We start from the raw sequence: 26,542 nt of genomic DNA on the forward strand, positions 1-26,542 counted from the left end.
AGGTCATGTGGCCAGCATGACTAAACCCTTCTGGCACAACGGAAACCAGAGCACACGGAAACGCCGTTTACCTTCCCACCGCAGCAGTGCCTATTTATCTACTTGCACTGGCGTGCCTTCGAACTGCTAGGTTGGCGGGATCTGGGAGCGAGCAACGGGAGCTCACCCCGTTGCAGGGATTCAAATAGCCAACCTTCTGATCAGCAAGCCCAAGAGGCTCAGTGGTTTAGGCCATATCCCTTTACTTCAGTAAGACAACTTGGAATAAGGCTACTTACTAATCTGATTTCAGACAGCAGGGATGGCAAGAAAGAAGGTGCTTAAGCAGACACAGGTGCTTACATTTAGCCCTTCCATGAATTCTAATGAAAAGCAAAGAATATGCTGCGACAAGTGTGACGTGATCGTAGGCAGAGGGTGCTTCTTCCAGGCTTCAGGCTGCGGAAGGGGCGATAGTATTGCCCATGGTATGCCATTTGTGGCAACGCTTCAGCAGTTTGCAGGTGCCATTCCTTTAGGAACGTATACGAAGGCTTGTGCCTTGTGGATAGCGTGTGTCTGTCCCCCATGCTGCCACATACATTTTGGAGTTTTAAAGATGACCTTCTTTGCAGCCCTGGCTGGGCCACATCTATTCCGTGGAGAAAAGGACAAAAACTCACTGCGAGTTTGGAACCCGGCCTGTGCTTCTGTGGTTTGTATTCAGCCATATCTGATGTTCAGATAAGGAAAATAGGGCTTCCTATGGTACTGAAATCATTTTGGTAATCTCACATATGTATCTTGTTCCTGGCCCTTATAATTGATCTAGGAAACCAGGGTTCTGCCATGGAATTTGACTTTTCAGACTCAAGACAACACTTTGCGCCACAGTTCAGTTAGTTTCCTATGTTCAAGGCCTGTGGCCATGGAAGCCAGGTATGCATTTCTAAGTTATCTTCCAGGGTTTTGCAGCTAGAAATAATTCAAAATCTGAATCGGGGTGTGAGGTTTTCCTTGGATTCGATTTGGCACTTATTTGTAGAATGTGTCATCGCCAAGTCATCAAGATACCAGCAATATGCAAAACCGTTGAAAAGTCCGCCTGGGTCTGTGTTTCTCTGCTCGTGAGAACCTGAGAAGAGTAGAGGGCTGCGTTAGAAAAAAAAAAATTGTCTTGGATTCTTAAACTTGGGCAGCTGTGAGCTGGAATGCACCAAAGACTCTTACAATTAAAAGTTATTTCATTAATAGAGTTGGTGGTAGTTTGTGCAATGCGCAGAATACTGTCTCCCAGATGATCCTGAGTAATCTGCACTGCAGCATCTGGATGAATTAATTAGGCTTCTGCCAGATTGCAAGCACCTGGCAGATTATGTAACAGTTGTGGAGTGGTTGTGTGCTCAGGAGATTCTGGGATTGTCTCTTTCCCCCCCTTCCTTCCTAAGGCACTTCTCTGCCTTAGAATCCAAATGCCTATGGAGTAGATGACGGGAGTGAAGTTGGGAGGGTTGGAAATGTTTTATCAACAGTAAAACTGGAGCGATAGAAAAAGCAACTGAGGTTTCAGAGTAAGGCATCGAATCCCATCCAGTATTTGTGGCAAGAAAACTGGAAAATGCCAGATAACATGATGATTTGCTTCTGCTCAACTTCATTGCTGTTTTTACTCAGTTTAGAGCATATTCTGTGTCTGTGTTAACTGCAAAATACAGGAACACCCTGCACAGTATCTCTTTTCTTCATTGCGCTGTAAGTTCTGAAAGTTTTGGACATTCTTTTGCAAAAATATTCATCTATCTGGCACTCTTTGGTTTTCCAGGGCCATATTTTTCACATAGGGTTGGGTCCTAAGGTGTCTTGCGTGATCATACTGCCACTTTGCACAAGACAGACTCTCTGAACTCTTCTCACTTCCCTGACCTTCTGATGTTTCACATGCGTTCATGTCTCTTGCAACTCACTCTTTATATATTTAATTGGATTTTCCAAAATCATTTCTTAATTCATAAGATTTTTGGAGGTCACAGTAAATGAATGTATTCACGCTGAAGCTAATGTATGTTTTGTAAATGTGTAAAAACAACCACCACAGTTTATTTATTTAGAACGTTTGTTGACAATCCAATCAACAAAGTCGGCTGAGTGGTTAAATTAATTAAAACCATCTATATCTGTCTACAGTGGTGCCTCGCAAGACGACATTAATTCGTTCCGCGAGTCTTCGTGTTGCGCGGTTTTTCATCTTGCGAAGCAACGTCAGTCGCAACTGCACCTCTTCAAGCGGTTTTAAGAAAAAAGGAAACAAACTCGCAAGACGTTTTCGTCTTGCGAAGCAAGCCCATGGAGAAAATCGTCTTGCGAAGCAACTCAAAAACGAAAAACCCTTTCGTCTTGCGCGTTTTTCATCTTGCGAGGCATTCGTCTTGCGGGGCACCACTGTATAGCCTAAAAAGTTGCATAATAGTTTATAGCCTGTGGGAGGGATGTGTGTATGTGTGTCCCAGAAGAGGTAAAGGTTTTCACTTGCTACTGAAATGATTTCAATGTAGGTCCCAGGCAAGCCTCATTGAGGGCATTCTACAATCAGGGAGCCACCACCAAAAAGGCCCATTGTCCTGTGTTCACATGTGTGTGTATATGCAAATGTCTGAATGAGGGATATCTACTTTCTGGTGGTGTCAGATGTGCAGAGGACTTTAATTTGGGTTATGTGTGTGAGAAGCCAGTTACATTCACATCTTGGGTTTCTTTTGTTCGTTGTCTTTCTGTAGTACATCTCTGCTAATGGGAGAATATTTAGAGAAACTGAGCACTTCATGAAACCAATAGGCTGTGCTTGCAAGATATAAAGTCTGCTACTGTCAAATAGCATCAACAACAGCTACAGAATTTCCCCCTGACAATTCAGCAATAAGGAAATATATTTTTTCCTTCTCCATCGCGGAGTGTTGTTGAGGGTGAAGTTCTGGCGAAGGAGTGTGTCAACAGAATAACTCTTGGTTTCTTGAAAGCCTGTGATCCTCAATTGGTTTATAAATAATATTGCCATTCACAAAATCTAGATAGATTTTATATGTTATGCTGAAGCAAAGTTTGGGACCACCAAAGGAATTACTGCAGTTGTTTGTTTTCTGTCCTGGAGCAAGATTGGGTGGGAGGCAGAGACTGAAGCAAAGGGCTTAGTCTCAGATCCTTTTAAAGTTGAAGCATCTACCACTAGGAGCAAAACCTTAATTTTCCTCACGCTTTTTTTTTTTTGTAGCGCTACTTCTTGTAGCAGATAATCTTATTTAAACCTCTGAGATGAGTCATACTCCCTCAATAGGATTTAAATCCAGTTTAAACTCTCTGATGTCAGATGTCCTTTTGAGTTATTCCTGTATCAGTTTTTAAACATAAAAAGTGGTCTCTTGGTTGTCTCAATTTATGCTGAGCATGGGAGATGAACCGGGAACACATAGCTATTGAATAACCGTATCCGCAACATGTTTTGAAGCAATAAAAACCTGTCTTGAATTTGTGCCTGATGTTTATTGGATTTTCAGCATTGGGGGGGTCTTCCCCTTTTTTCCCTTTAGCTGCTGCTTAATGGTTGTTCGCAATAGCATTCATCTGGGATTAGAATAGTGGTGTGATGTGGGATTCTGGCGACATGTTGATAACTTTAGCAGTGCTGTAGGAAAGGAAACTCATCTTGACTTGCAAACCCCTGCTTTCCCTCTCCCCCGCTTAAGGGCTGCAACCCTTGCCACTTGTTGCAGTGGAATTCGCAGTTAGGAGACTCTAAAAGGTAAAGGTAAAGGGACCCCTGACCATTAGGTCCAGTCGCGGATGACTCTGGGGTTGCGGCGCTCATCTCACTTTACTGGCCAAGGGAGCCACCGTACAGCTTCTGGGTCATGTGGCCAGCATGACTAAGCAGCTTCTGACGAACCAGAGCAGCGCACGGAAACGCCGTTTACCTTCCCGCTGGAGCGGTACCTATTTATCTACTTGCACTTTGAAGTGCTTTCAAACTGCTAGGTTGGCAGGAGCCAGGACCGAGCAACGGGAGCTCACCCTGTTGCAGGGATTCGAACTGCCGACCTTCTGATCGGCAAGCCCTAGGCTCTGTGGTTTAGACTCTGGCACACACTAATTTATCAGGTGTTTGGGGTGTTCATCTGAGATGTTGGATGGTTTCGTGACAGAGCGATAGTTTGTCCTTTTGAGGAGGAAGATCTGCCTCACCTGTCGTGGCTTGAAGTGGCACTGTGACGGCTAGCAGCCCAAGGAGAATGGAGGTGCATGGACTAGGCAGCCATTGCGCTCCTCAGGCGTTGAGCTAGAAATGTGCTGTTGTAATACTTTTGGTGGGCGCAAGTCATTTCTTTCTCTCACTTCAACTTGCCACATCTTGTGTTAGAACTTGGAATTCATCATACTGCTTAAGGGGCTGGCCTTCCTCTCCTGATTGTTGCCAATTTTTATTGAAGCATGCATCAAGGACTTCATCTTTTTCTTAAATTCAGGCTTGTGCACATCTGCTGGCTGAAAGGAGGACTATATCGGTAAACAATATTAGTTTGGCATCACTTTCCACTAATCCTGGCTTGTAGTGTCTTTGGACCAGGGATATTTTGTTTCCATGTCCATCCATAGAATCATAGCATTGGAAAGGGACCCTGAGGATCATCTAGCCCAGTGTTTCCCAACCGGTGTTCCGCGGCACACTAGTGTGCCGCGAGACGTTGCCTGGTGTGCCGCGGGAAAAATAAAAAAATTCGAAAGATATCTGGAGAGGCGGCCTTCAGGCGAGTTTTAATTTTAATTTTCCTTCTCCCACTTAATGCCCCACGCTCGCCCGAGCAGCTTGCAGTCCTCGGTAACCACGGCGACCCGAGGGAGGGGAGGGAACAGGGAAGTTGAGGGCGGCGGTGAGCTGCGATGACGTCAGTGGGCCGCGCCGCCTCACCCTGGCACGGTGTGAGAGCCCCGGCTAGTGGCGCGAGCTTCGGAATAAGTGGGATCCGCATGCGCGAGACCGAGATCGCGGGTAAGGAGCTCAGCCCTGGGCAGGAGGAAGCGGGGCCGCACGTGCGGGCCACATCCCCACAGAGAGCGAGCCTCCCCCGGCCCACCACTCCGGGCAGGTCCACTCGCATGAGGGGGCGGCGATGGCGACGGCCGGCAGCTTGCCTGCAATGCCATCCCTCGAGCAGGCGAGGAGCCCGGAGGCTACCAGATGCGAGTCCTCTTTCCCACCCTGCTCGGGAGTCCAGAGCACTTGGTCGCATTCAGGATCTAGAGTGGGGAAGCGGGGCTTGTGTCTGGGCTGGACACATTGGGCTGCCTGTGCCGCTCGACCTGCGGGGAGAAATCAGGGTGGGAGTCACGACCGTGAGGCAGGGCTGCCAAGTGTGGCAGAATAGGACACGGCTGTCGCACCTGTCCTTAGGTAGGAGCTTCTTCCGTGTCGACCTGCTGCCCTAAAGCCTTGGCTTTTTTCTTGGCTTTTTGGCGGTTGGCACAGAAGGAAGGCAAGGGGGAGGGGGAAAAATTGAAACTTACACTTTCGTGCGTCCCTCCCGGCGTGACGCTGCGCGCTGACGTCACGGGGCTGTAATGGTGGTGTGCCTCGAGATTTTTTTCATGAAACAAGTGTGCCTTTGCCCAAAAAAGGTTGGGAAACACTGATCTAGCCCAAACCCTTGAAATGCAGGAATATGCAGATGTTCCTTACGGGACATCTATGGTTTACAGGACAGCTATGGTTTTCCCAGAAGTGATGTATGGAAGTGAGAGCTGGACCATAAAGAAGGCTGATCGCCGAAGAATTGATGCTTTTGAATTATGGCGCTGGAGGAGACTCTTGAGAGTCCCATGGACTGCAAGAAGATCAAACCTCTCCATTCTGAAGGAAATCAGCCCTGAGTGCTCACTGGAAGGACAGATCATGAAGCTGAGGCTCCAATACTTTGGCCACCTCATGAGAAGAGAAGACTCCCTGGAAAAGACCCTGATGTTGGGGAAGATTGGGGGCAGAAGGAGAAGGGGACGACAGAGGATGAGATGGTTGGACAGTGTTCTCGAAGCTACCAGCATGAGTTTGACCAAACTGCAGGAGGCAGTGGAAGACAGAAGTGCCTGGCGTGCTCTGGTCCATGGGGTCACGAAGTCGGACACGACTAAACGACTAAACAACAACTTACGGGGATCAAACCTGCAACCTTGGCATTATCAGCATCACACTCTAACTAACTGAGCTATCAATAGAGAGGGATTGTGCTTTAACCCAAACGGGCCTGTTTTCAAAACGAGCCCATTCAAAGCATAATTTACAAAACATTCGATTAACTAACTGGGGTTTGAAACCATATTCTCTGGTTGCTGAGATGCAATTGGCTAGGGTTAGTAGAAAAGTGAAGCTGAATGTTGTTGAAGTCCTTTTCCCGATGGTGCAGGAGGAGTAAAAAGATGCACATCTGAGGCCTTTCTAAGGCTCCTTGCTTCTTGTGTATGTAACACTAAACCATGGTTTTAGCATTGCATGTGAACCAGGATATTAAATACCAGGCATGATTTGCTTGCAGATGGGCATGTGAATAAAGTTTGTTTGGTTGAGGGATTGAAATGCTTGTTTAACGTGCAGTGGGCCGTTGCATCTTGCATTGATTTTAGATATTTTGTCTTTGATAAATTTTTACTTCAGGAAAGCAAATTAGCAGGCTAGCACTCGATGCACGGACTGGTTCTGTGAATTGTTGGGTAAATGAGCATTGTGGATGAAAATGAAGTCAATATTGTGATAGTTTGATAGCGAATACAATGTGAGGTTTGAAGACACCGTTGAGAATACAAGAGGGACAAAGTTTAAAATCATTAAAAAGCAAATGGAGAGATGATTAAGCTGCTTTCTTGAAATACAGATAGTTCTCTTTATATGGCTGAAAGTCTTTGTGCTCAGATTAGCGACTAAAGCTTGCTTTTTGAGCCAGAGGCCAATTGGTATTAATTATTCTGATTGTTTGTTGACTGGGGAAGAAAACCAAAATGATTTAGGAAATGATTGGAATATAAATCAAAAGGCAGCAAAATACTTTTATAAAAAGATAACAGCAACAACAAAAATCTTGCAGGTAGGTCACTGAAGAATATTAAATCTCTTAATGACAAAACTACAGCAGATTGATGATGAAGCAAAACAGTGTTTCGATGCCCGAGGCTGATGGCTTTGTAAGAGAGAAGTTCTGTTGTACCAGACAGACAGTCTCTCTCTCACTCACTCTATTTCTGAAATATGCTTTCTGTATATCCATGTGCTCACGATTTTACATTCTTGGTGTCTTCTACTTCGGAAAAATTGTTATATATTTATCCTTTCATAAATGTTGTAGCAATAACCCTCAACTCTGGATGCTAATATTTTGTGCATACCAGTGAAACAGATTTCAAAAAAAACCCCAGTATAGTAACATGTTAAATCAGAGAGCCTGGTCAAATGCCACTTTAAGAACTCCACATGACAGAGAATAAGTCTGATATATATATATTTGTCCTCAAGCAACCTCTTCTCCCTGAGGAGCAAGACTTTTCAAGGAAAGTGTTTACCTGTCTATACACAAAGTTTTTCCCCACCTTCCATCCAGAAATTAGTTGTTTGCCTAACAATGTCTCTTCTCAAGACTATTTCTTTTCTTAAGGTTTACCCACAGATAGGTGACCTAAAACATGGTACTATTTAAATGGCTTTCCACTTCTATTATTCCAATTAATGAGTTAATCCAATATTTCTGCATAATGTTTGATCCCTATGTCTCCTAGACTGGTGTAATCTGCATATCTCACTGACTAACCTTTACTTTGTTTAGGAGATTACTAATGAAAGAATGTCTAAAATTAAGCAAAGGAGAGATTTCCTCTGCTGTTATCGTAGTTCTCTTTTTCTCCCCCCCCCTTCCTTCCCTTTTTAACCAGTGGGCTTCCCCCACCTTTTAAACTTATTGACACGTGTTTATCACATGAAATATCAGGGTTATTTCACTCTCCTATCTTGTTTGCCTCTAATCTGCTATTTCTCTTTCTTTCTGCAAAATCAGTTACATTCCCAGAAAAAGGATTCCAGAATACTGTGCTTTGATTTGTAGGAATCCATGCTGCCCAACATTCCTTAAATGCAATTAAAACATGAGAAGGGAATGGAAAGATTATTTTAACATAAGGAAGACTGAGTACTGTGTGACCTTTCTTGAATACAAGTAAAACATCTTTTTTTGTCAATCAGGTAGTTTCCTTCAAACCCATTCCCCTCATGTTACTTCACTAATTAAAAAAAATATTGTCCAGCTTTTTTTTACATCATGTGCCAGTTGTTTAAACTTCCAGGGTATGGACTACCCTACTTTCCTGAAGAATGTCATACTCAGCCCAAGACTGAATTTCACCTGGCTTTGAAAGATTCCTAATCTCTTAGCTTTTCCTACCTCATAGGTTTCTATGAAGCTACAGTAGGGTTGCCTTATTTAAAACGCTGAAAATCCAGACAGAAAGGTTGTTGGACTTCTTTTTTTCTTTGGGCCAAAGTTGTTGACATTTGGCTGATTTCTGCCCAGATACCACTGTGTTATTCTGGATGTATGGCAACCTTAATCAACAGTCTACTCTGAACAGGTATCTGCTGTTTTGAGATGAACCATCCTTGTCACATATCCTTGAAGTTTATCATTGCTGTATGGGAAAGGAAGAATTGCAAACTAGTGGTTCAGAAACTGCAAACATCCCCCCCCCCCATTTTATTTGGAATGGCAGGATACAGGCTATAACAAATACAGCTAATTTGTTATTTCTCCTTTCATCCTTAAGAATTTTGAAATGTTTTTCTGTCCTCTCCTCCAATGAGGTTTTTGACTTCAGTATACATGAATAAAAAAACACAAGCACCCATTGCTGCTGTTACGCCAACAACATTTCCCGAACGTGGCTGGGAGACAATATACTTATCTCTCCCCTTGCCGGGGTGATTTCTCTTCTGTGGTTAGTGTTATCTTTGGTGCAGCATTACATCTGCAAAGATGCCAACTGTTGTTGGCTTTTAAACAAAGAAACCAAACTGTTAGACGCTGGTTTTATAAATCCTAGTTAAAGCTATCCCTGCATCAGTGCAGATATAAAAGTTGTACCACAGATCATGATAGCTAGCAAAGGAGAAATGAATGCGTCTTTGGAAAGACCCGCTGATGTGAAAAGTTACTCCAGTTTTCTTGGGCTAAATCAATCTCCCCCAGCAAAATGTAAAACCCAAACACTTCCTTCCTCTTCCCCGGCTCATTCTCTGGCTGATTGCGCGTCTGAGAGTCTTGTTCAAATAGCAAATTAATTTAGGTTATACAAAACGCCATGCCTTGGTTTCTTGCATGCTGAAACTTTAGGAAAATGCATGTTATCTGAGCACACTTCTGCTCAGCACCATGGTGCCCGTTTGCAGAAGTCGGAGAAAGCGATTATGTTCTTGTCAGTTTCAGTCCTCTGGGGGATATTGACAGGGGAGAGAGAAACTGGGCATATTTTACCTATTTGTATTTAGAGGACCCCTGTAGCGAAGCCAGTAATAACTTCATAGTAGCATACATGGACAGGCAGCGTTAATGACATATTTTTTAAAAAGATAAGAGGCATATATAAATATTTCTTTCTAAGAACATGGAAAAGAAGCAAGAAGAGATCAGTAATTGTCAACAATTCAAGATATATACATATATAAATATTTCCCGTTTTCTCTAGAATTTCTTTCTTTCCGAAACATAGTTCCTTTCAGAGCTTGTAACCCAATTTTAATGGTTTTGATGATTTGACGATTGTAGTGCGTTGAACTTCACTAGTTTTGCTGCGGGGTGTGTTTTCTGCCAGCATTTGATATGGGCAAATTCACTTATTTGCCACTGCTTTGATAAACTGGAAAATGCTTAAAGTTGCAATAAAAATGTTTTGTTGCAGAGCGATTCCACCCCCCGCCCTCCAATCAGTTTCTGACATCCCTTCACATAGGGGGGGGACGACATTTATCCTCTTAAAGCATGAGAAGTCAGAAGGGGACCATCTCTCACACCTGCTTTTGTACTTAAAGTGCAATCTGATTCATCTCTACTCAAAGTAAACCCAATGGAGCTTGCAGCATTCATCATTTAACTGTTGGACTAACACCGGCCAATTTAAGTGTGCTGTTTGCTCCTGCTTTCTGTCTATCCCACAAAAAGTAACAAGCACACAGCCCAACTAAGCTGCCTCCTAGCCTGCCAACCTCAGAAGGGCAAAGTGTTTGAAACTCCCATTGTTCTTTGTGCATTTTGAAAACTTGTGCGTAACCTTACTTCAGTTCAGTAAGTTAGCTTGCCCCAACCATGCCCAGGGTCGGAGCTCGCCCTCCGTGACCTGTTAGTCACTTGCAGAATCCGAGAGTGGGCGTCTCTTGAACCTCTTCCAGCATAAAAGCTGTTTGACCCTGAGTCTCCTCCTATGTTCTCTGCGCGGAACGCGTCTGCGCAATTAAGGGGAAGGCAGGGGCGTCCCAGCGCTCTCTCCACTATCGTCGGGGGAAGGGTCTTGGAGCCCTGTCACCAATTCCTCCATCTCCCTCTCTTCTCTATGGGTGTTACGTTGAAATCCTTCCCCCCTGCTCGTCCCCTCTCCGGCATCGCTGGGTGGCCCTGCCTCCGTTTCTCGTTCTGATGGCAGTTCCCTGGCAATTCATTTTTAGCTTTGTATTCTTGTTATAAAAAAGTGTGCCTAGACATTCCGTTGTTGCGCCCCTAACCTAGGATTAAGGTGCCATTTAGCTCCTCTCTTTCATATCTCAGCTTCTAACACAATGGCGTTACCATTATTACCAATAAAGGGGTTTCTAACACTACTGACATGGTTCCTTGAATCAGGGCTGTGACTGCTGAACTGCACCAGTTTTAAACTTGATCTTACATTGAACAACCCCATTCTTTAAGTTCTTTGGCCTTCGAGATTTAAATGTCGGGTGTTTGCTGGATTCTTTCATGCGGAAGTATGAATGAACTTTTTGACACAGGTGAGTAGATTGTCAGGTGTTCTCATTATTTGGAAGGAAAGATTTGAACATCCACTCTGGAGTGTCAGCAAACACCTGCATGAACAGAAGTGTATATTGAGCCACCTGAGCACATTCTGATTCATGCAATTAAAGCAGTTTACAGAGTTGGTAAGAAAGGAATATCACATATTGAGGTTTGATGTCTCTTTCATGAAGAACAAAGGAGTTTCAATTCTTTCACTTCAAGTTTGGCCTAACCATTGTGTAATGAGGGAGGTTTAATGAATCATTGTTTAACTTAGATACTGCCAAGTATTTGACTATAACAGAGTCCCAAATGGGTACATAGTACTTTTCTGACAGACCCTTATTTAACTATGATTAATTGGCATTGGATAGTTATTTAATTACTTTAGAAGAAATCTTAAGTACAGTGTGTGTTCTGATTAAGTTATTTAATGTAATAACATGCATAGAATTGTAGAATGTGTGTGTTTTCCCCCAAGGAAGGTAATGCACATTACATGGGGAAAAGTGCCAGTTTGAAAATACCCTGAAATTTTCTAGGGCATGTGCTGTTTTAAGAGTCACCGCCAATGAAATATATCTTGCTACAAATCTAGCCTTTTTATTATTTGGCAGTAAGGGATAGGAGGGATTTTTCTCCATGGCGCAGGAAAGAAATGAGTTGTTGTTGTTGTTAATGATCCTGTGCATTTGGTTTTCAGAGATCTATAATGTAATGTTCCTAGCAATCACGGCTTCAAGACAAACACATCTGTCTGTCTTCTCACCACCCGTCCTTGTCCCGCTCCCCCCCGGCCAAACATGTTTTAGTAAAAAGAAAATAAATTAGAGGGGTTAGTGGAGGGGTCAGCAAACTTTTTCAGTAAGGGGCTGGTCCACTGTCCCTCAGACCTTATGGGGGGCCACACTATATTTTTTTGGGGCGGGGGAATGAATGATTCCTATGCCCCACAAATAACCCAGAGATGCATTTTAAATAATAAAAACACACTGATTCCCGGACCGCCCGTGGGCCAGATTGAGAAGGCGATTGGACTGGATCTGGCCCCCGGGCCTTAGTTTGCCTACCCATGGCGTTAGTGCTTTGTTACACTAGGATAAGAAGGTAAGAAAAGCCTGCAGGGTTAGGCCAGAACCATCTAAGTCCAACAGCCTTCTCACAGTGGCCAACCAGATGCATATTTTCTCCTGATGAAAATGAAGGCAGCACCTGAGAGACTGTTTTCTCCCCATCCACTTTTGAATCCTTGGGAAGTCCGTGTGTCCCTTATTTATGCCACAGGCTGTGAAGTAGGGCTGAGCGATCTATCGATCTATCATCCAAAACCGGTTTGAAGTCCATATCGTGATATCGGCTTCATAATTTCTGAGCTGGCAATATATCACAAATCATGATGTGTGTGCGCACACTATGCAAAAATCACAATGTGGGGAAAACTGTGAAGCCAGCCGATGCCTCTACATAGCTCCGTCCTTATTTCAGACATCGTGACATATCTAGGGCACATTTTCCCTAAAGGTCTAGGAAAGTTCTTGTGTTCTTAGCTGTGTTCATGTACCTGTCATTCCTAAGCCATATGATTCTACTTCATTGTTACCCAGAATGAACATGTGAATTAGCTTCTTTCACTTTTAGTTTCTTTTTTGCAAAATTTATTTAAATTGATTTTTAAAAGCTGATTTTCCCCATCCCAAACTTCCTTGTTTTAAAGCAAAAGATTTCCCGCCCCCCCTTACTAGAAGCTCTGGCAAAACACACTTTTTTAAAAACATTGCGTTACTCAACAGAACTTCACAAGGCAGGTACCAAAGCTACAGTTTGTTGGAGTTGATTAGCAACTTGATTACCCATGAGAACTAAGTCGTTATTTTAAAATGTGAATATTGCATATAAATAATCTTCCTTGTGGAATTATTAGTGTAGCTATTGGCTAGGTTGATACTAGCTTGGCTCTAAAATGGAATTATATTATTCTGGCACTCGTTAGCAGTTGTCATAACTGTAGACGTTACTTTATGCAACACTTGCACATGTTTGTTTTGGGTTAGAAAGCCAAGACGGTGCTTTTACTGTGCTTATCTCATAAAGCTTATTTATTCCAAGCTTTGAAATGTGTGTTTTTGTGTGTGTTTTTAAAGAGAGGGGGAAGATACATGCCTCTCAAGTGTGTTTGAGAAAAATCCCTCTTCAAAAACTCCTCAAGCAGCCTTTTGGAGAATGAGACAGGAACTTGTGAGAAAAACGAGAGACAAAGCCTGAGATGCTCTCCGGATTGAGACTTCAAAGGGCAGAAGTGCTTTGTTACATAGTTTTATGAACATTTCATTACGGGCTTGTGTCTGCCCTCCAGCCCCCTAGGCCCTGTATCTAAATTACAAAGTGAAACCAAATTCCCAAGTAGTTGTGAGTAACCGTGTTGGCTTCTACCGTTTAGGTGAGCAAATATGACTCATGGGCAGAATGCGAAGGTTTTCCAGAGTTCATGACATTTCAGCAATTCCTTCTGACATGTACCGTGCTGGACCCTACATTCCCTTAGAGATGCTGGCCTGGTTCCAGGGAGCGCACGACTAGGCAGTTTGAACTTGTGATTCTCAAACAGCAGCACCATGAAATAAGAGGCGAGATTTATTTATTTATTTTTGGCACCATGGAAAGTTTGAAAAGCTGTTTGTGAGATGGTTACTTATGCCCTGGTTAGATTTGCAGTGGTACCTCGGATTACAGACACTTCAGGTTACAGACGCTTCAGGTTACAGACTCCGCGAACCCAGAAATTGTACCTCGGGTTAAGAACTTTACCTCAGGATGAGAACAGAAATTGCTTGCCGGTGGCGCGGCGCCAGCGGGAGGCCCCATTAGCTAAAGTGGTACCTCAGGTTAAGAACAGTTTCAGGTTAAGAACGGACCTCTTCAGCAACTACAGTGGGTTTCATTTATTTCCTGATGAAGAAAATGCTTGCTTTATTTTACAACTCGGCCATCTCCAGTACTGGAAATGAGGCTGCTAACTAAAGATGAACTAATGCTTCTTTACCCCCTTCCCAACTTATCCATCTGAACCTCAAACTAGCAAGGTTTTTACATTTTGAAGGTACGTGCTGAATACGACTGTGCCAAATGGGAAATGGGAAAAAGGTAGCCCATAATACTGCAAGAAATTGCATTCCTCTTAATATAGAATTGTAGAGCTTTGAAAATTATTCGCTCTCTGGAGATGTCCCTAAAATGAGATTTGTATGGACACCAAAAGGCAAAACCTGAATTGTGTTTTGAAAGGAACGGTTCTAAGTCCTCAAGAGGTTTCTCATACTCAGAACTTGTCCTGCCTGCTTTTTTCTTTTTAACACACAGTGACAATCTCACAATAAGTATGTACAATGGTACCTCGGGTTAAGTACTTAATTCGTTCCGGAGGTCCGTTCTTAAGCTGAAGCTGTTCTTAACCTGAAGCACCACTTTAGCTAATGGGGCTTCCTGCTGCTGCTGTGCCGCCAGAGCACGATTTCTGTTCTCACCCTGAAGCAAAGTTCTTAACCCGAGGTACTATTTCTGGATTAGCGGAGTCTATATCCTGAAGCGTATGTAACCTGAAGTGTATGTAACCCGAAGTACCACTGTACCTCCCCCTGGCTACATATTTGTTTCCAGATATACAAGAGTATCTGATTGTTGCAGTACACTAAGTGGGCTTCCATTCCCCCCCCCTTGAAGTCAAGTCACCTGATGTCATGGCGATGTCAGGTGACTAGCTGCTCACCTGTAAAAGTGGCCTGCGAGCAGGTGGGGGGACCTTGGGATCCAGCTGACCAGATGGATCATGTTCCCCACCCCTACTTGGTGTGAGTGGTCCTGTTTGTATCTCCTCTGGTACCTGCAAAAGGGCTCAGTAAATCCCCTTCCTGTTGAATTCCTGCTTGCACTGGCTTATCCTTTCCTTCATTGAACACCATCACACTTACAGGTGAAACTCGGAAAATTAGAATATTGTGGAAAAGTTCATTTATTTCAGTAATTCAACTTAAAAGGTGAAACTAATATATGAGATAGACTCATGACATGCAAAGTGATATGTCAAGCCTTTATTTGTTATAATTGTGATGATCATGGCGTACAGCTGATGAAAACCCCAAATTAACAATCTCGGAAAATTAGAATATTAAATGAAATCAGCAAAACAAGGACTGCAAATAGAGCAGTACTGGACCTCTGAGAAGTAGAAGCATGCATATGTACTCAGTACTTGGTTTGGGCCCCTTTTGCATCAATTACTGCCTCAGTGCGGCGTGGCATGGATGCTATCAGCCTGTTGCACTGCTGAGGTGTTATGGAAGACCAGGATGCTTCAATAGCAGCCTTCAGCTCTTCTGCATTGCTCGGTCTCATGTCTCTCACCTGTCTCTTGGCAGTGCCCTATAGATTCTCTATGGAGTTCAGGTCAGGTGAGTTTGCTCGCCAATCAAGCACAGTAATCCCATGGGCATTGAACCAGGTTTGGGTACTTTTGGCAGTGTGGGCAGGTGCCAAAGTCCTGCTGGAAAATGAAGTCAGCATCCCCATAAAGCTCGTCTGCGGAAGGAAGCATGAAGTACTCCAAAATCTCCTGGTAGACAGCTGTGTTGACCCTGGACTTAATGAAGCACAGTGGACCAACACCAGCTGATGACATGGCTCCCCAAATCAACACAGACTGTGGAAACTTCACACTGGACTTCAAGCATCTGGCATTGTGTGCGTCTCCATTCTTCCTCCAGACTCTGGGTCCTTGGCTTCCAAATGAGATGCAAAAGCTGCTCTCATCAGAAAAGAGATTTGGGGAGTCATGTTATCAGCTGATGTTGGACCTCCTTTGTAATGTTTTATTTTGTAATCTTTAAGATAATATTTTAGTTTCCTGTTAATTATGTTGCTTTGAATGTATGTTTTATATTTCACTTTCTGCAGTAATGTTTTATTCTGGCTTGTATTATTTGATGTTTTAATGTGTTGTAAACTGCTTGGAGATTTTTTTCTTCAAAATATAAAGCGGCATTGAGATGTGATGATGATGATTCTTGCAGCAAAGTTGTGGTTCTATCTATCTTCCTGTGCTAGTCTTTCTGTGTTATACTGCACACCCCACAACAGCCAATTTGTGACTGGCACCCACGGCACTTTTTCAAAATCCCAAATGTGCCCACAGATGTAGTGTCTAGGTTCCTTCATGAAAGATAGTATGGCTAAGCTTGTCCCACAGAGATAGCCAACACAGTGCCCTATATACCAGGGTTTCCCAAACTTGGGTCTCCAGTTGTTTTTGGACTATAACTCCCATCATCCCTAGCTAGCAGGACCAGTGGCAACTGTAGTCCAAAAATAGCTGGAGACCCAAGTTTGGGAAACCCTGGTCTAGATGTTGCTGGACTGCAACTCCCTTAATTCCTGACCATTAGCTATGTCTAGCTGGTGCCAGTGGGAGTTCAGTGGCATCTAGCTGGCATCATGGCTACCCTTATCTACCCTCTTAGTTAATTAATTTAGCTAAAAGTGGTTTTGTGTGACCTCACATTCTCCTTTAGGTGGACCTTAGTTATAGAAGAATGTTTCCTTGAAGTTATCCTGCCCATAATGAGTTTTAATCAGGGCCGTCTTAAGTATATCCGGCGCCGTGGTGCAAAGATCCCTCCGACGCCCCCCTCTTTCCCAGAGTTTACATTTTTTAGGGCTGAAGGAGGTGGGCAGCAGCTGGAGGGCAGCTCCTCCAGAGGGCAAGAGGTGGAACCTGGACGCGGCGCCTCCTGGCTCAGTTAGCTGCTTCGTGCCACAGTGGCCACGGCAGGCAGCACACCAAGTGGGCCTGCGCTGAGTGAGCGAGGCTCGGTTTTTTCCCTTTTAGCCTTCTGGCGCCCCGCAGAATTTGGCTAAAAGGGAAAAAAATGAGCTGATGCTCAGTGGGAGCGGCACACACACCTTCACTCAGTGCGCTCGTTCAATGTTCCCCGGACTCTCACCTGGCGCCCTCCAGAACTTGGTGCCCCGTGCGACTAGCCTCAATGGGTAAGACAGGCCTGGTCTTAATTAACATGCAGAAGGACATAGGGTTATGAAATTTAATTGGGACCATTGGTCCCAATCACTATTTGAATAGCTGTAGCAATGGAAGAGATGACGGAATCCAAGGAAAGTCATCAAACGGATATTAGGTGGCTTTAAATATACATCTTGACTGGTTTATCATAGTTCCCTAGCCTTTTATAACCTAACCACCTAAGCTCATGCACATTGCATAAGGGCCTCGCTGATGCTCCTTTGTCTTGCATTTGCAAGGTTGCCAAATGTGGGAGCAGATAATTACATGGATAAAAGTGGCAGTGATAACATTGAGAAGCGGGAGTACACATGAAGTCTTTTATTTCAGTTTATATCTTGCATATCTGTAAAACTTACAACAGGGATGGCTACCCTGTGGCACTCCAAATGCTGTTGGATTTGGAACGCCCTCCCATCAGATGCCAAGGAAATAAGCAACTATCTGACTTTTAGATGACTTCTGCCCTGTCTAGGGAAATTTTTAATGTTTGATGTTTTATCATGTTTTTAATATTCTGTTGGGAGCCGCCCAGAGTGGCTGAGGAAACCCAGCCAGGTGGGTGGGGTAAATAATATAATATAATATAATATAATATAATATAATATAATATAATATAATATAATATAATATAATAATATAATATAATATAATAATATAATATAATATTAATTTCTGCTCTCAACAGCCCCAGCAAGCATGGCCATTGGCCAAGGACCAGGGATGATGGCCAGCAACACCTACCAAACCACAGGTTTAAGCTGTTCTGGCTTACTCCAAGGTGGCTCAAAGAGATGTAAAGATTAGGCTTGCTTACTTACTTCGCCAAACCTCTATTAGGCATTACAAGTATAGGGCATCATAAAACATCCATATATAAAATCTTAAAATATATACAAATAAACAGCCATGTAAAATATATAACGAGGATTTTTACTGGGATTTCTTCCCGCTAAATAGTGCCATTCACCAGAGATACTATTGACAAAAACTCAGCCAACATGCAGTTACTTTCGGGTTAATGTCATACAGATAGAATCTGATATTTTCATTGTGTCGTGATGTCAGACTACCCAAAAACGGGGATAGCACACATTTGCATAGCTGGTTGTACAGTGGATAGTAGAAAAGGATATGACCTACGGATTTAGGCAGGATGGAAAACATTTTAAAAGTCTCAGATTTTAAAAGTGAAACCTGCATGTTCTCAGGTTTTTTCTTTTGTAATCAAAATACTAGATAAGGTAAAGGTACCCCTGCCCGTGCGGGCCAGTCTTGACAGACTCTGGGGTTGTGCGCCCATCTCACTTAAGAGGCCAGGGGCCAGCGCTGTCCGGAGACACTTCCAGGTTACGTGGCCAGCGTGACAAAGCTGCATCTGGCGAGCCAGAGCCGCACACGGAAACGCCGTTTACCTTCCTGCTGGTAAGCGGTCCCTATTTATCTACTTGCACCCGGAGGTGCTTTCGAACTGCTAGGTTGGCAGGCGCTGGGACCGAGCAGCGGGAGCGCACCCCGCCGCAGGGATTCGAACCGCCGACCTTTCGATCGGCAAGTCCTAGGCGCAAAATACTAGATACTTCTGAGTAAACCTAAGACTGTTTATCAGTTTGTAACTTGCTTTGGTGTGTAAGTCTTCTTTGGCGATCACTCGTAGACGAGTAAGATTGTCTTCCATGAACATGGTCTTAACAGCGAGTCCGTAAGTGACTGTGGAGGCCAATTCTGGATCCATACGTTCTTCCACAATGGGGACACAGGTTTTTGGGCAGGAGTTGATCACGGTGAGGGTTTGCCAAGCGTGCCTTCCTCTTAGCACGTTTTTCCCTTTTGTCCTGAGTTTGAGTGTCTTCAAAGCCCATGATAAAGGCTGTTCTCCAACTGGAGTGCTCGCAGGCCAGTGTTTCCCAGTTGTCGGTGTTTATACTACATTTTTAAAGATTTGCCTTTTGTTGACCACCAGCATTTCACTTTCCATTTTGAAGTTTGGAATAGAGTAGTTGCTTTGGAAGACAATAACCAGGCATCCAAACAACATGACCAGTCCAAGGAAGTTGATGCTGAATCATTGCTTTGACACTGGGGATCTTTGCAAATATCCAGCGAGTGAGGGTGTGTCAGTAACCACATGCTAAGCTGGGAAGCATTTGCATCCTCCCAAGGGATGAACATTTTGTGAGATATCCACACCCAATCAGAAATCTCACATAGATAAAGAATGGTGAAATTCTCTTTATCTTGTGGCAGGATATTCTGGTTGACCAGTTGCATCTTTCATTTGCATGAGCACTGTTGTAAGCTGCCACCACTTTCTTTGTAAATGAGAGCTGAAGGTGGTTTGTTTTGTTTTTAAAGAGTGGCCGTCGTATCTGTGCTGTTGATCTGAATTTGACTTATGGCATGAAATGCATGCAATTTCTGTTGTTTGTTTGATCTGCTCATTCATTTGGAGAAGATGCTTCTCTGTGAGGCATGGAATTAAGGAGACCAGCCTCTTCCCCGATTTGTGGGTGGGGGAAACCCTGAGTTTTGCAGCATCGCTGGACTTCTGTGATATCTTATGTGGTTGTAGTAAATCCTTCAGTAGTTGTTTAAATTACGGACAATGAGACCGATAATGGGGTATTGGGCAGAAACTAAACTGCAGGGAAATGGAAACAGCAGTCGCTGCCTTCTTACAAGCCTGGTCTTAATGGTGCAGGCTCGTCTTCTAATAATTGTATTGCCATAAGAAAATTTCCCACTTCCCTAAATAAGTGATTAGATTCAATATGCTTATTTGACCTTTAATGTTTTGTTTACTAAATATATGTCATGTTAATTTTGCGTACTTTTTCAGATAGCCAAAAGTGGTTGAACTGAAAGATTGGATTTTTCTCCTTCAATAAAGTACACAGTGTACTTTGAATTATTTATTCTATATTTAGCACCGTGGGTGTGCATAGCGCTTCAGAACACAAGAGTCAACTCCTAGGGGCTGAGTTCCCTTCACCCCCCAATAAAATTTTTGAGGAGGCTGCCATTCAAGTAGTGTGTTTGTGTGCACACCATTTCATGTCATTGATTATACGGGGTTGGGCTTATCTGCCCCCCCCCCAATATTTTATTCAGGTTGGCACCCCTGCTTCAGAATGTGACAGGTCTCTGTCCTGTAGAAATTACAATCTATAATCATTCATGGAGAAACACAGAAAATGGAGTCAAGCGTAAGCAATGGAGGCACATACAATAGTTTCAGTTTATATGTTCTTAGTTACAGGCTGAGGCTAGAATCCTGTATGGAGTTGCTTGAGAATAAGTCCCATTGAACTCAGGACTTACTGATGATGATGGGCATGTATAAGATTATGAGATCCCACAGTAGGTTATGGAAACCACAGGGTAGAGCCAAAGACATCAGGGAAAAGTAGGTTTTGAGAAGAGATTAGAAGGAAGAGAGGTGATATCACAACAGGTGTTATAGAAAGCAGTTCCAAGCATAAGGGGCAGCAAGGGAGAAAGGGCAGAGTTTTCTAAGGGAGCAGGAGAACTTTCCACAAATTTACTTGGGAATTGTTTTTGATGGGAAACTGGTGAATTTTTCAAGGGATGACATCTCAATAATATACACTTCTTTTACATAGTTTAGATTTTGGGGTGGGATGGGGGATGAAATTAGAAATTGTTTTAACATATTGATTTTTAGCATGTCTGAAAAGATGTGCCCAAGAATATATTTGCTTCTCAAAAAGTTGGGAAGGGGGGAGTTAATTCCAGCTTTAATTTTAGATTTGGCTACTAGTAGATTTAGCCATTCATGTTGTCCGATATGACCTGCGTTGTGTTTGTTCATCAGGCTACTAATTTTAATTTTAAATGTACTTAATTTAAAAAGTTGCTTGGGGTATGAGCTTAATGGAAAAAAATTCCCACCCCTCACTTTATGTAAGAAACCGGCCTTCACTTTAGCCTTAATAGCTAGAAGTGACATTTCTTTCTTTTCTTTTTCTTTTTTGATAATAATCTGTGTTAGTTTTCAATTACTAATCCAATAGAAGTGACATTTCAGGATGGTACTTATTTTTGAAGTTGATGGTTTTTCCCTCCCGTCTCATAAAGACATGTTAAAAGTGGGTGTGGCTCATTTTATAGTCAGATGCGTGGGGTACAAATACAACAGCAACAGCAACAACACAATGGTACCTCAGGTTACAGACGCTTCAGGTTACAGACTCCGCTAACCCAGAAATAGTACCTCGAGTTAAGAACTTTGCTTCAGGATGAGAACAGAAATCATGCTCTGGCGGCACGGCAGCAGCAGGAGGCCCCATTAGCTAAAGTGGTATCTCAGGTTAAGAACACTTTCAGGTTAAGAACGGCCCTCTGGAATGAACTAAGTTCTTAACCCGAGGTACCACTGTAATAATAATAATAATAATAATAATAATTTTGCTCTACGCTTCATCTTGACGGTAAAGGTATAAATGAAATTCAGGTGCCGAGATCAACAAATCCATCTTTAGCTGGCCTCATTGAAGAGCATAATTATTTGGCAATGCCAAATGATTTGCATTGGGCCACAAATCATCTGGGTTGGGCAGTGATTCTCACCTAGGGTTTTTTCTCACCTAGGGTTGAGCTGCAAGAAATGGCCCCAGGCTCATCTTTGGTGCCGCAAGTTCTCTAGCGCCAGTGGGATTTAGTTGTTCTTGTTCTGCTGTGCTGTGCAATGCTAGGAGGATCACTGTTTTATCACAGCAACTGCTTTGAGAGGCAGCAGAGAGAAAATCTAGCTTGCTTTGTCTGGCTTCCCAAAGAATAAAATTCCAAAGCTAAGTGGTGATGCTACCAAAAGAAACTTGTACTACTGTTCGCTTGCAAATACTTATTTCAAATATGGCCTGTGTTTAATGGACATAATGTAGAATGTTTGGTGTGTGTAAGTACAGTGGTGCCCCGCAAGACGAATGCTTCACAAGACGAAAAACCCGCTAGACGAAAGGGTTTTCCGTTTTTCGATGCGCTTCGCAAGACGATTTTCCCTATGGGCTTGCTTCGCAAGACGAAACGTCTTGCAAGTCTTGCGATTTTTTTCGCTCCCCCCCCTTTTCGCTCCCCCCCATTAGCCGCTAAGCCGCTAATAGCCTTTAAGCCGCTAAGCCTTTAATAGCCACTAAGCCGCTAATAGCGCTAATCTGCTAAGCCGCTAATAGGGTTGCTTCGCAAGACGACAAAACCGCTAGACGAAGAAACTCGTGGAACGGATTATTTTCGTCTTGCGAGGCACCACTGTAAATCATTTGATACAGTTCAGGGATGAATCCAGACTTTATCCCAAGAGTAGATCCATTGAAATCAATGACACTAAAGATATATTTTAGTGGGTGTGCTCTAAGCTTAACTAAGTTTGGATCCAACTGTCTCTCTGGTATAGTCTATCCTTTAAATTGTATTATAAAAACACTTTATTACTCAGCAATATAAGAACAGGGGATTTTTATTTTTATAAATAAAGCAGGAGGTCCTTATCAGAAATTTCATTCAAGTGAAAAAAGTGTGAATGTTTAATTGATAACAGATTAACAACGATTTATTGTACTAAATAAGCAGAAGGTTGTTGTTTTTGTTTGTAGTTATGGTTTGTCTTTTTGCATTTTTATATTGTAAACCACTCTATGATCTTAGGATGAAGGGCTGTATAGAAACCAACTAATTGAATAAGATACAGTGGTAACTTGGAAGTCGAATGGAATCCGTTCCGGAAGTCCATTCGACTTCAAAAACATTCAGAAACCAAGGTGCATAAGCCACGTTGGACGTTCAGGTTCCAAAGAATGTTCACAAACCAGAACACAATGTTCACAAAGCCAAAACATTCTACTTGCAAGGCGTTCGGTCACCAAGGTACAGCTGCACCAGAGCTCAGCAGTCTTACATTGTTTTGTTCTAGAGATCAACAAAACTTGAACAAAAAATTGATTTTGGAAACATTTGTAACTTCTTTGGGATATGCCCAAAATATTTACTTCCTCTCCCAGGTTGAAATATAAAAGTCTCCATAGTTACCAAAGATTATATCCAAACACAATGGCCAACTCTTGATTCCATTTATCCCTGGTGGTGAAGCATATGTGCCATTTTACTCAATGTTTTAATGATCTTGGGCACAGAGAGACTTGTAAGAACCATCATGAAATCTAGCATGCCTTTTGAAATGATATACCGTATTCAGTGCTGCTCTTGAACATGCAGTCTTATTTATCCCATGGAGCAAAGCTATTAAATGTAGGCCCAAACAGTTTGCTTGATTTGGAAATGTCTATTTTCTGTTTCTATATTGGGTTATCAAATGGCGATAAAACAATGTCTCTAAGGCTGCAATACTGTGCACAGTTCTTAAGGAGAAAACAACAGCAGCAATTGAATATCGTGGGACTTTACTTCCAAGTAAAAATGTTCAGGATTGTTCCGTCTGCTTCTTTTCCTTTTCAATTAGGAGCGAAACAACGCTACTTGATAACATGCTTCAATTTTTCTCCAATCATATTTTTTGATAGGAAGAATTCTAAATCGTTTCTCCAAAGATATCGGCCACCTGGATGACTTGCTTCCATTAACGTTTCTGGACTTTGTGCAGGTAAATCAGTAGAGATCCTTGTAGAATTTGACAAGAGCACTTAGGTTTCGGGAATATAAAGTTATGATGATTTGCATGTCAATATTTTGTCAGTATTTCAGGTAGGTTAATGAAAGGGCTTGTTTAAGAAGGGTGTAGTCAAAAATTGGGGGGGTGGGGGGGAATGAGTAATAAGTAGCAGGCAGGAGTGGCTGCCCGCACCTTGCCATTATGTCAAGGTTTCAGTACGTAGTAGCTACATGCTTGCTAAATTGCACCTAGTTTGCCTTGCAGCCATTTGGCAAGCCTGCCGCAGTGTTATGAAATATGTCCACAGTAAAGAAACAATCAGCTCACATGAAAAGATATCACTGATTAACCTAATTATGCATGTACTTCCTGAAAGAAGCCAGTGTTTACCGTACTGTTTTGGGATTAAGACAGGTGTGGCTATTTACAAAGAAGAGATTAGCAATAATAGGGCTGGAAACAATAGCTGTAATGAGAACAAAAGGAAGAAGTGGTTATAAATACCAAAAAGAACAAAAAAGTTGTCGAAGCACAAAAGATGTTGATGTCAGGGAACTGGTGACGGATTAATTTGTGGCAGTTCGCTGGCTTTTCAATGGCTTGTCGAACAGCACCTTTTTCTGGGAGCTATGAAGGAAGCATGACATGCGAGTCAACCTTCATACATTGTTCGATGGGCTCATTTTCCATGCTCCTATTTCTGGAGAAGGCATTCCCTCTCTCCCCCTTTCCACACGTAGGTGCTGGCATGTATGCAATGGGATGCTGGTTGATGCATATGGATGTGCATATACACATAGACACACCATCTTTTATTATATCTATCTATATATAATTTTTATTAAATTTTCTGTTTCACAATTTAAAATACTCATTTTAACATCCTTAAAATATCAATGACTTCCCTTCTCTTTCCGTGGTTCATTTTGCATAATCCCTGCATATTTTATAAAAACTAAGCCATTCATTATTCCATCCGTCAAAACTTATTTACACTGTAGAATTTATCTTAACGCTGCCAACATTTTTAGGTGTACACAATTTTCCTCCCATATATTCCATAAATGTTTTCCAGTCTTCTCTAAACGTATGTTCTTCTTGTTCTCTTATTCTATATGCTAAATCTGCAATCTGTGCATATTCCACCAGTTTAAGTTGCCATTCTTCTTTAGTTGGAACCTCGCTCATTTTTCATTTTTGGCTAACAAAACATGGGCCGCAATAGTAACATACATAAATAACCTTTTTTGACACATGGGAATTTCAGTCTGAATTATCCCCAACTGAAAGGACTCTGGGTTGGGTTTTGGGTTTTTTTTGGAAAAGTATTTTTAAACTTTTTTTCCAATTCATTATGGATTATTTCCCAATACTCTTTAACCCTTTTACAAGCCCACATGTAAAAGGACACACCATCTTTTCTAAGTGGGGAAAATTGCATTAATTTGGCATCTTTAATCATTGAGCACCTCCTTTAAGGACGGATGTGCTGCCCTTATTTAAAAAAATAAATAAATGTGCAGGGTGGCTTGCATATAAGTTAGTAAAATACCCAGGGTTGCACCCAAGTGGTGGTTTTTCCTTAGCAGAAAGCATTTGGTGCACCTATATTTCTCCCAGTCTGCCATAGGCACCTAAGCTGCTCTGATAGGTTATAGTGGTCTCAACCCAGAACAGAATGCGATACATTCTGGAGGGCTGCAGGATATAAGGAGGGGTGGTAAAAATCAGGTGCCCTGACTTGCCCCAAGTAGAAGCTCTTTCTGCAAGTTAAAGCCGCCGTAGGATACAACCCAGCCCATGATAAAACAATAGGGGACTCCAAAGACAACAGAAAAATGTATCATAAAATAGCACACCCAAACTGATTGCTAAAACATTTGGAACAAAAGGTGTTTGCCTGGCACCAAGAAGACAATTGGATGCCAAGCGGGCCTTCCTAGGGAGAGCATTCTACAAGTTTTAGGCTGGGTTGTCATCAATACACCCAGCTTTATCTGTTGATGGACGGCCGCCCTGACTCGGCCCCGAACACACTGACCAGATGCTTGGAAGCTGTGGCTGCGTGGGAGCCGGTTGAAGTTAAATCCTTCGAAGACAGAGGTCCTCTGGCTGGGTCGGAACGACATGAGGTTGGGGGGGCCAACTCCCATCTATTGCGGGGGCTCAATTAGTGCCAGCGCCTTCTGTCAAGCATTTGGGTGTAACCTTTGACTCCTCCCTTTCTATGGAGGTGTAGGTTGCAGCAACAGCAAAGGTGGCATTTTTCCATCTCCGCCGCATTAAGCAGTTGATCCTTTACCTTTCTTGCCCTGATCTGGCCACAGTGATCCATGTGATGGTCACCTCCAGGCTTGATTAATGTAATTTGCTCTACACGGGGCTGCCCTTGAAGCTGACCCAGAAACTCCAGCGGGTGCAGAAAGCTGCAGTGAGGCTCCTTACAGGGTCCTTGCCACAGGATCACATTCATCCAGTGCTTTACCATCTGCACTGGCTCCCAGTGGAGGACAAGGTCAGGTTTAAGGTGCTGGTTTTGACCTTTAAAGCCCTATGCGGCCTAGGACCCTTGTCTTTCCTGGTATGCCCGCGGAGTACCCCTTGATTCCTCCCATGCTCCACTGATAACAGGTTTGTCTTATCTTCCCACCACCCACACCAGCCCCTTCTGGGGAGGAGGTACATGAAAGTGAGACAGTCTCTGTGCATTCAGAGGGGAAAGTGGGGTTGTACGCTCTGCAAAGGGAAGGGCAATTCTTGGAGATGCCACTCTCAGCCCCTCGGTTAAGGAGTGAGAAACGCAGG

General features: G+C 43.0%; 1 protein-coding gene across 1 annotated transcript in view; it reads left to right on the plus strand.

Annotated features, from left to right (window-relative positions):
* ABCC4 (ATP binding cassette subfamily C member 4 (PEL blood group)) overlaps positions 1-26,542 on the plus strand; it is a 151,113-nt gene that overhangs the window by 63,471 nt on the left and 61,100 nt on the right. The window contains exon 20 of the mRNA XM_081908133.1: positions 23,649-23,728. Within this exon, the coding sequence (XP_081764259.1) occupies positions 23,649-23,728 (80 nt within the window). The remainder of the gene's footprint in view (positions 1-23,648; positions 23,729-26,542) is intronic.

The sequence above is a fragment of the Podarcis melisellensis genome, assembly GCF_964234715.1.
Source record: "Podarcis melisellensis genome assembly, chromosome: 4".
Taxonomy (NCBI): Eukaryota; Metazoa; Chordata; class Lepidosauria; order Squamata; family Lacertidae; genus Podarcis; species Podarcis melisellensis.